Here is a 10,861-nt window from a genome sequence, read left to right as displayed (position 1 = left end):
ATAATAATAATAATAATAATAATAATAATAATAATAATAATAATAATAATACCATTTGCCTTTTAGTGGGAAAGTACCAGTGCTCTAACGTGGTATGTTAGTTTCTATTGCTGTAATGAAACACAGTGACCAAAAACTTGGAGAAGGGTTTCTTTTGATTCCACATCACTGTCATCAAAGGAAGTCAGGGCAGAAACTTTTAACAAGGCAGGAGCCCAGGGGTTGGAGCTAATGCAGAGGCCATGGAGAGGTGCTGCTTCCTGGCTTGCTTCTCATGGCTTGCTCAGCCTGCTTTCTCTGTTTGTTTTGTTTACTTTCCGAGACAGGGTTTCTCTGGGTAGCCCTGGCTGTCCTTGAACTTGCTCTGTAGACCAGGCTGGCCTACAACTCAGGGGTCCATCTGTCTCTGCCTCTGGAGTGCTGGGATTAAAGGTGCGCACTAGGACGCCCAACTTTCAGCACGCTTTTTTATAAAACCCAGACCACCAGCCCAGGGGTGTCCCCACCTACCACCCACGATGGGCTGGGCCCTCCTACCTCAATCGCTAATTAAGAAAATGCCCTACAGGCTTGCCTGTTTACAGACCAACCCTGTAGACAGTGGCTCTCAACCTTCCTAAGGCTGTGACCCTTTCATACAGTTCCTCATGTTGTGGTGACCCTAATCATAAAATTATGTTGCTACTTCATAACTGTAATTTTGCTACTACTATGAATCGTAATGTCAATATCTGAAATTCGGAAATATCTATGTGCCCCCTAAAGGGGTTGCCACCAACAGGTTGAGAACAACTGCTAAAGATACATTTTCTCAACTGAGGGTCCCTCCTTTCCGATTATAGCTTGGGCATAAACCTAGCCAGCATACCCAGTAACAGAGTATTACTCCTCACTGTACAAGGATCTGAGCTTCAGGAGGATTAGATCATGTGTAGCAATAGTCTAGCTGGTAAACCACTGAGGTGGGTTAGAACAAAGATCCATCTCCGGCAAAACAAGTCGCCCAAAAGGGTGGTCAGTTAACGACATACCCATTCATGGCCTCACAGTTCATGTGGCTCAGAGCTCTGGAGGCAGCTTCACTGTGTGGTCTGCTTCGAGGTCTCGAGTGGATTGCAGTCTGAGTAACAGCCAGAGCTATGAGCTCATCTCAAGGCTAGACTGGGGAAAAAAATCCTCCCAAACTTACTCAAATAATTATTGGCAGGAAGCCGGGCATGGTGCTGCACACCTGTAATCCCAGAACTCAAGGGGCAGAGGCAAGAGGATCTCTGTGAGTTCAAGGCTAGCCTGGTCTGGACAGTCGAGGCTACTCAGAGAAACCCCGTCTGGAAAAACAAACAAACAAAATTCTTCTGGCTTTTGGTTGGAGGTCACCCTCATCTCTTGCTTGCTGTAGACTTTTCTATAAGTCAGCTTAGGAAATGGCAGTTAAAGGGAGAGAGGGAGGGAGGATGCACCACTCAAGAAAGAAGCTATCCAGTCTTTAGAACTTTTGCATAATGGGTTCAGTAGAAGTGAGTCACCAGTGCCAGCCCACACTCGAGGGTGGGATTCAGAAGGGCGTGGCTGCCAGGGGGCAGGGTCACTGGGCTCTACAGAGAGGCCGCTTCCCACACGTAGGTTACTTCTTCCCCGAGGATCACCCCTATAAAGATCTCAACTCATTTCTGTCTGATTTTTCCTCTTGAAGACACAGAAAATCCAAATTCACAGATCCTGGAATGGGAAACCTGACCTACAGCAACCCCTCCTATCGAACTTCCACCCAGGAAGTGAAAATTGAAGCCGTTCCCAAACCAGCCATGTATAATCAACTGTGCTATAAGAAAGAGGTAACAATGAAAATGTCTATTTAGGTTTTTCTGGAACTTGGGGAAACGGTGGGAGTAATTATGACTGAATCGTCTGAGTGGATGAGTGTGCTGTCCCATCTACCATTTTTTTAAATTATACTGAACAGAAAACTAAGTGTAATTTGAGTTTCTGCAAAGATCTGGAACCCTTGAGGGACCCTAGTAAAAGCAAGGTCAGAAGATGTAGGTCTGGAAGCAGAGGAGTGCCTCTCTCCAAAGATTCTATAGGTTTATGGGTGCTTTCCTCCTTGGGTTGTCATTCCTCTGTGCTGAGGCTGGACACCTCTGAAGCACGAGGGCCAGACAACACCCCCAAACCCAAGAGCTCATGGACTCTTTTCTCTCTCTAATCTCTGGTCCAAGGACCTGTTGTTGGAAATGGCCAGTTTTTCTTTATCCTTGCTCTTAAGGTTTTAGAGATTTTTATAGAAACCTGAAGATTTGCATGTTTTTTATTTTTTAAATGGTTTGTTAAGTCAGTGCAAAATTATTTACTGTATACTTAGGCATGAAAAATATTCCTCTTCCTGCAGGGGATCTGAGGTCTGAGTTGTCAGTCTCCTAATCCAGGAGAACCTGTTTTTTCTAAAATCCTCTAACCTTCATTGAGTTATTCCCTAAGAAGATCCTTCTAGTCTGCTCTGATTTGTTTAGCGGTCAGCCCTGTAGGATCTAATCCTATAGACTAATATATAATATAGTATATGCTATACTATATTAGCACTAATACACTATACTATATTAATAATATAGTATATATTGATACTATATTATAATACAGTGTAGTATATGATCCTATACTTTCTGGATCCAGGGACTCCTGTATTTAGAAAGCTACCACTATAATTCACAAGACTACTACCTATGGTTCTGGGATGGGAAACCTCTATTCTGAGAAAGACTTTTTAGGGTTTTTAAGTTCCTAGCATCGCCTGTTCAAGGCCCTAGACTATCACCAAAAGGAGAGGGGGGGGAAAAAAGGAAACTGTGTGACCTTTTCCTTTTGTTGTCTGTTTCTTCCTCAGCAGCTTTTCCACCCCTCTGATAGCCTTTCACCCTTTCTCTTCTGATTTCCTCTTGATTTCAGGTACCTGTTGCTCTGTGTGTGTGTAGAGGAAATGGTGTTTCCAGAACTCCCGCTGCCATGTACCCCACCTGTCCCCAGCTTACCCAGTGCATTTCTATGATGAGGACCCTCAGTGGGCCTGCATGTTACCTCACACTGACTCGAGCGCGGAGGGCGTGCAGGGTGATGGGCGGCTTCCCATGTGCTTGCAGACTACCTCTGCCTCTCCATGGCTGAGGAACTCCCAGAAGGTGGAGCCCATCCATCACCAAGCACCTAGCATAGTATCTGCTTAACGTGGGGCCTTAATAACTCTCTGTGGAATTGAACTGTTACTAGGAGAAAGCAATGGTTGGAGACAACTATGGGCAAGGCTACTAACCCAGGGGCAGAACCCAAGCTACAATGGCCCTTTTGTCCTTAGTGGTGGCAGAATAATAATTGGACTCCTCCACAAGTGAGGAATGAGGCTGCCCTTGAAGAGTACATAAAGGAAGAAACTTGAGCTCAAGTTAAAGCTATATCCTTAGGGTGATGCAGGTCACTGGGGAATGGTCTTCATGGAAGCAGAGTGTCCTCCCCAAAAGTTACAGGTTACAGGGTCTCAGTGAATGGACATCTAGAAAACAATGATTTTCTAAACCCCGCTCCCCAAATCTTACCTCTCAAGTCTTATTACTACAATTGAAAAGATCACTCAAAGCAAACTAGTACATGAAAATCCTGAATACATGTACGCTGAATTGTTTTTGCCAGTTGTTTTTGATTACTTATATTGGCATGATGCCCCATCAGTGAAACATAGGGATGATGTAACAGACTAGCCCGTGATATAAATGCATACCGAGTTGCTTTTCATTTCCTGTATTGGCATGCTGTCCCATTAATAACCTATGGTGACAATATAACAACAGCTGGCATGTTTCAGTGTGTCTTGTGTCCAGTGCTCTAACAGTTGCATCCCATGAATTGCCTCGTTTAACGCTTGCAACACCGGTGTGACTTGTAAATGCTGTTATTCCCCTTTGCTGCAGATAGGGAGACTGGGTTTTAGAAGTGTTAGGTTGTTTGTCCAGATAACATAGCTAATAAATGGCCAGGGTAAGACCAGGAGCCATGGTTTTCCCCCTCCCACTGTGATAATGTAATTATCATCACAGTTGCCCTTAGGTGGGACCGCATATTTGCTCTGACAACACTGTTCTACCAGTCTGTGGGGATTTTGCCCTCCCTTTGTTTTTGTTAAGCCCCTTCAGGCCAGTTCTGCTTCCATTTTCAGCTCACCCTGCGATCCTTCATAGAATGCCAACTGACTATGCTTCTCTCTTCTCCACCCCAGGGTGGACCTGACCACAGCTACACCAAGGAGAAGATCAAGATTGTAGAGGGAATTTGCCTCCTCTCTGGGGATGACGCTGAATGGGATGACCTCAAGCAGCTGCGCAGCTCCAGGGGGGGCCTTTTACGGGATCACGTATGTGTGAAGACAGACACAGTGTCCATCCAAGCCAGCTCTGGCTCCCTTGATGACACGGAGACAGAGCAGCTGCTGCAGGAAGAGCAGTCTGAGTGTAGCAGCGTTCACACTGCAGCCACTCCAGAAAGACGGGGCTCGCTGCCAGACACGGGCTGGAAACACGAGCGTAAGCTCTCCTCAGAGAGCCAGGTCTAAATGCCCAGATCCTCTTTCCTGCCTGCCTGTTCCTTCTCCTCTGTGGACTTCTGATCCTTGTGTTCACACAACAGCAGGCCCCCTCCCATGTGCTCAACTTCCTCCTCCACCCCAAACTGCTCCCGAGCCCCCATAGAACCTGTTACTCACCTGAGTCCACAAAAAAATGAGGGCACATCTCAAGAATTTAGACCTGGAGTTTACCATGAACCTCACCTCTTACACTCCATCCTTGGCCCCCGGAAGCTGGGCTCAACATGAGTCTGTGTCAGCACAGAGCTCTGTCTCCCTTTGTCCTGGAACCCTCTGTGCCTGCCCCACAGCACCGATGCAATTGATGACTTAAGACTTCCCCATCACAGCTGACATGATGGCTTCTCTGCAAACTGGCCTACCAGGGGCTGGGAGTGGAGGTCACAGGTAAAAGGTAATGTATAGAGGTTGAGAGAAGAAGGAAGAACCATCCCAGCTGGTCTGGGTGTTTAGGAAATCTCTAGCCTCATTTGTTGGTAATTATGAAAAGCTTTTTTTGTAAGGGGGGGCACACTTGAGCCCCAGTGTCTTGTCCATTGCTGGCAGTGGACAGTCTCCACACCCAGGAGTCACTGCTTTGTCAGCTGTGATACAGGTGAAGTGTGGGTCTGACGTAAGCTGTTCTTCCTCCTGCCGGAATGTCTGGGGTCATTTCTGCCTTGGATCCTGGAGGCCCCTGTCATGGCAACTCACTAATAGGAACTCCCTCCCGGTGCTGCTATTGGCCAGTATGCTTCCTAAGCATTTAACTATGCTGTGAGCTTGAGTGAACATTGGGTGGGCCTTGGCCATTAGGCCTCTGAGATGTTTAAGAAGCTGTGCATAGATCAAGCATAGTATCTTACCTGAGCTTCACTATTTTGCCCTTCTCTCTCCCATTCTCGGGGAGTCTAAGGGAAGCAATTCTGTAACAGCCTTTCAGAGAATGACTAGAAAATTTCCTAAATGGTCAGGAAGAACAGAGACACCCAGACAGACACAGGACACCCAGGAGCTCAGAAGTATTGTGAGGTTGACCCTCTTGAGCTCATTCTCAGGTGCTCAGCGACCCAAGTTCATGGACCCAGCCTGCTGCTCTAGGGAGGTGCAGCTCATCTGCCAACTCTTCTCAGCCACTGCCCACATAAAGTGGCACCACTTGCTTCAAGCTCCTTTATACCAAGGCTTCTCTCCCAGGGAAGCTGAGGCTTTTGGTGCTTCCCTAAAATGTCATCCTGGTGCTTCATTTCTAAGAGAGGGGAGTCTAGGTTTGCTTTTTAAAGCTTTCCTTGTGTCGCCATCCGTCTCTGAAGTCCAGTGATGAAGAGAGCCAATGAAGATGCAGAAGGAGTAAAAAGGTAGCACAGACCAGTCCAGAGGGAGTCCAGGCTATTCTCTCTAGAAACTGAGGCAACAGGAGAGACTGATGGGAGCTGAGAATGGAGGGGAGGGTGTTTAGGGAAAGTTTCTATCATGGGTATTGATATTCCAAGATCAGCGGCCAAACGTATGTTTGAAAAACAGGACAAGATCAAACATTTTCTAGTCAGTTATAAGAGCAGGGGACAGATGTCAAACCATTAGGCTTGTTCTCATGAGCTAGGCCCAGATCTGGGTCTATACAGCCAGGCCAGGCCAAATAAGGCCTTTTCCAGTACACAAACTGAGAAAAGCACAGTGCCACTTCCAAGAGGAAATGGGACATTTCACACTGAATGAAGCAGTATTTGGGTCTTTAAATTCATGCTTGGGGAGGAGGAAGAAAATGGAAGAGTGGCATCCTCCTGAGTGGAAAGGGGCAAGGTTGTCATTGCACTTGGACTGTTGAGAATGTAGAAACATATTTGAGGAGATATCTATTTGAGCACTGATTTACTCTGTAAAAAGGGCAAAATCTCTCTGTCCTAAACTAATGGAAGTGATTTTCCCATGCTCATGTGTAATGATTTTAACATTACTCACGGGAGAGGTTGGACTTTCTGGAGTTATTTAACCACTATGTTCAGTATTTTAGGGCTTTATGATAATTTAATATAAATTTAGCTTTCTTAATTACTTTGCTGGCTTGGAGTCATGACTAATCTTACACTTGCACTGACAGACCCACGCTGTGGAAAACCTACTTGGGGACATCGCCTCTAGCGTCTTCAGAGATGTGTGAACCACGAGGGGAAATAAAGGGTGTGAGGTTTGTGCTAGAGTTTTAGCTCATCTTGGGAACAAAGGTCAAGATGAGAGAGTTTACTGACATGTCATCCTGGTTTCCTCTGGAGGATGATGACAGAGATTTCATCTTGAATGCAGCTCATCAGGTTGGTAGAAGCTGCCTGAGGTTCTGTCCAGACAGGATCGCAATCATGATCATTAGTGATAGCTCTAGGCTCCAGGAGCCAGCATCATGGCACATATACCATGAATCCACTATTTCTGTTTTTATTCATTGAGGATTCCCATATCACAGGACTTGACTCTGCCTTGCAATGATGGTGACCCCAAAAACTGTCCAACATTCTGGGGTGTGAAAAACCCCAGAATGGGAATTGGACTCCATCTCCAGCACCACACACATGCAGACTCCATTTTTTGAAAAAGCTACATTCTGCCCAGCACTTTAATACCAGCACTTGAGGCAGAGGCAGAAGAGTTCAAGGCCAGCCTGGTCTACAGAGTGAGCTCCAGGGCAGCCACAGAGAAAATGAGTATCAATACACCAAAAAAAAAAAAAAAAAAAAAAAAAAAAAAAAAAAGCCAAGCAAAAACCTATATTCTCCTAACCTGCCCACTGAGTCTCAAGGCGCCAAGGAGCCCTCAGGTTCTATGGGTGTGTTCTTTCAGTGAAAAGTAGAGAACATTCTAGTCCTAATGCTATGCTGCTTACAGAGTTTGATTTCAATTTTCCGTGTTTGATTTTCTAAAGCCTAAACTGTTGCTAGAATAATGTTCCCACTTGAGGTAATACCCATACCTAAACAATGAATGGTCTCACAAGAGTCTGGAGCCCAGCAGCAGCACGCACCCAAAAGGTCAAGGTGAAGAAAAATGAGAAAAGCAAGAAAGGTCTGGGTTTGATTGACAAGAAACCTGGTGTGCCACAAACAAAACTCTATAGAATATTTCAAGGACAACTAAACCCTTTCCCTCCCAACATTCTTTAAAAAAAATAAAGCAAAATCCCATAACAAGAAAAGAAGACTCTTAAGGCTGATGGGAGGGTTGTCCTTGTCCAACTCTGCAGATACATAGCTGGAACCCCATACTGGAGAGGATGCATCAGGGTCTAATAAACTGGGACCAGGGAGATAGTCCAGTCAGTCAAGGCCTTGTTTTACAAATGCAAGGTCCTAGGTTTGAGCCCCAGAATCCACGTTTTAAAAAGTACTGTGGGGCATGCACGGTGGGCATGGTGGCGAGTGTGGTAAACCAGCCTGTTCTAGTGAGTTCACCGGTAGCCAGGGCTATATAATGAAACCCTGTCTAAAAAGGAAGGAAAGAAAGAAAAGCCAAGAAGGATGGCACACACTTGAAATCCCTGCACAGGAGAGATGGTGACACACGATCCCTGGGGCTTATTGGCCAACTAGCCTAGCCCCAGCCTAGCCTGGTTGGTGAGTTACAAGACAGTGTGTTTGTGTGAGGGGCTGTTGTCTGGATGGCTCCTGAGGGGTGACATCCAAGGTTGTCTTTTGGCCTCCAGGTGGTATACAGCACAGCACAGCACACAATTCTAATAAACTAAACCAGTGGTGACACATGCCTGTTATCCCAACAGTTTAGGGGCTCGGAGACACAATCCTTGAGTCTGAGTCCAGCCTGGGTTACTGAGACTGTCTTAAACAATGAACAAAACAGGCTGGTATGTTACTGTTTAAATTTATCCAATAAAGACAGGAAGGGTAAACTGAGGTTAAAAAAAAAAAACCTGCTAGCCTAGCAGGTTACTTTATTTTCTGAACTGAATACAAAATATCTATTTACAAGCCTCATTCTACAACTAAACTGCTAACTTTTTAGAAATCTTTCTGTGTCTTTTTCCATAGCCAGTCTTCCTTTCTCTTGAGCTCCTCCAAACCCATGAAGGCTCCTCAGCTTTCCTAGAATTCTGTTTTCCCTGTGTCCTGCTGGCAGCTTCTCTGTTGTTCCCACAAGCCCAGAGAGGAAAATCCCTGTCTCTTACCGGGAGCTTCTTCCATGAGGGCTCTTCCTAGCCTCCAAAAGGGAGCTGCTATTAAAAATCCAATTGCCTCAAAGAAGTCTCTAGCTGCTCCTCCTCTACACCCTTGGCAGGCTGCCCCATGTCACCTTTAAGGTGGGTAGCTTGAGGCCACCCAGCTGACTTTGCCTCAGGTCATAGAGCAAAGACCCCAAGACCTCTCCTAAGCAACTAGCCTAAAAATAGGCAGGAACTTTCCATTCTTTAGCATTCTCATCTATGAAGGCTTTTAGAGGCACACCTAAACTGCATCATATTTAACAAGTAGGTTTTCTATGTATAATAATCAAATGTCCTATAACAGGCTGGAGAGATGGCTCTGCCATTAAGAACACTTGCTGAGGACCTAGGTTCAGTTCCCAATACCCACACTGTTGCTCACAACCATCTGTAACTCAAGTTGCAGGGAATCTGACACCCTCTTCCTGTCACTGGTCTCCATGGGTGACAGACACATTTGTGGTGTCAACAGGTGAAACCCCCATATATATAAAAGTAAATATGTGTGTGTGTGTGTGTGTGTGTGTAATCACCAAAATGAGAGGTGGGTGCAGTAGCACACACCTGTCATCCCAGCACTCAGGGAGGCAGAGGCAAGTGGATCTCTGTGAGTCCAAGGCCAGGCTGGTCTACAGAGTGATTCGAGGGCAGCCAAGGCTACACAGAGAAAACCCTGTCTTAAAAAAAAAACAACAAAAACCCAAATCACCGAAATGGGGTAGAGAAATAGCCTAGCAGTTAAGAGTGCGTACTGCTCTTGCAGAGGACCCAGGTTCAGTTCCCAGCACCCACATGGCAGCTCACAACCACCTGTAACTCCAGTTCCAAGGATTCTAACACTTTCTGGCCTCTGGGCATCGAAAGCAGGGAGTGTACATATAGACACATTTTTTACAAATCAACAAAACAAACCTTTATATTTTCTCAAATAACATTAAAAATTAGATCACTGCCTTTCATTATCACAAGCACAAACAGTGGAACCTAACATCTGTAGACCATAGGAAGGTCTTATGAAGAGAATTTTTATATTGATTTATTTTGTGCATGTGCGTGTGTGTGTGTGTGTGTGTGTGTGTGTGTGTGTGTGTAGACATGACACTGTGCACACGTGGCGGAGGACAACTATGAGAATCAGTTCTGTGACCTGTGAAGTCAGACCATCATCAGCCCTGGCAGCAAGCAGCTTTACTCATTGAGCCAGCTCTCAGACCCTGAGACGTGAATTGACACTTTCCCGAACGTAGGCCTAAAGAAAACCGAAAGGCCAAGATGATTAGCAGCTTAGAAATGTTTCCAAGAACCAAGGGCTAAAAGGGTACTAACCCTTGAAGAGTTCTGGGACTTCTATTTATGGACATGATTATAAAGGAAACGTGGTCAAGGGTCTGAGGGTGTAGCTTACTGATAGACCTCTTGCCTAGCATGTCACAAAGGCCTTGACTGCTCCCTCAGCACTGCCACCAAACAGGGCGAAAACAACTTAGTCCTTTTTCTGTTTTTTGCTCACAGAAAGATAACCCGTGTTCAGCCAGTCTCTGTTTCCAAGCAGTCCCTTGCTTGCCTAGGCCTTTGTCTTCTGGATCATTCTCCTGCTCCACATAGAGAACAGTTTCATTTCCAGTTAAGACTCCAGCTCCACACTTTGAACTCTTCAGCATAGTGTGAAAACAGACTCAGACAGCTTAAGATTCTGAGTTTAAACCCAAGGTTAAGTTTGTTACAAAGCTACACAATCTGCTTGTTTCACTTTGTCGGACATAAAAAGAGCCAAGAACTCATACCCTGTCCTTCCCAGTGGTTTTTCTCCTCTGTGCCTTAAGAGCTTGTTGATGGCTAATGAGGCTTCTGTCTTACCCTCTGCCTCCCTCCTCTTTTATGAGGCTGATGTTTCTTTCTGTGGTCAAAGTTCCCTGGAACAGTCTGCATTATTGAGGCTGGAAAAATAGACTGTAAGAAAAGAAGTTGTTAAAAGCCAAACCAACCAACCGAACAAAAACACACACACACACACACACACACACACACACACACACACACACACA

General features: G+C 45.6%; 1 protein-coding gene across 1 annotated transcript in view; it reads left to right on the top strand.

Annotated features, from left to right (window-relative positions):
• Nucleotides 1-6,831, top strand: part of Lrp4 (LDL receptor related protein 4) — a 49,827-nt gene extending 42,996 nt beyond the window's left edge. The window contains exons 37-38 of the mRNA XM_055602960.1: nt 1,694-1,835; nt 4,262-6,831. Of these exons, the coding sequence (XP_055458935.1) occupies nt 1,694-1,835; nt 4,262-4,594 (475 nt within the window). The 3' untranslated portion in view covers nt 4,595-6,831. The remainder of the gene's footprint in view (nt 1-1,693; nt 1,836-4,261) is intronic.
• Nucleotides 6,832-10,861: the final 4,030 nt, after the last annotated feature.

The sequence above is a fragment of the Psammomys obesus genome, unplaced genomic scaffold (genome assembly GCF_907164565.1).
Source record: "Psammomys obesus unplaced genomic scaffold, mPsaObe1.curated_primary_1811, whole genome shotgun sequence".
NCBI lineage: Eukaryota > Metazoa > Chordata > Mammalia > Rodentia > Muridae > Psammomys > Psammomys obesus.
The sequence above is the reverse complement of the archived record's forward strand: the minus strand, read 5'-3'. Positions and strand labels throughout refer to the sequence as shown.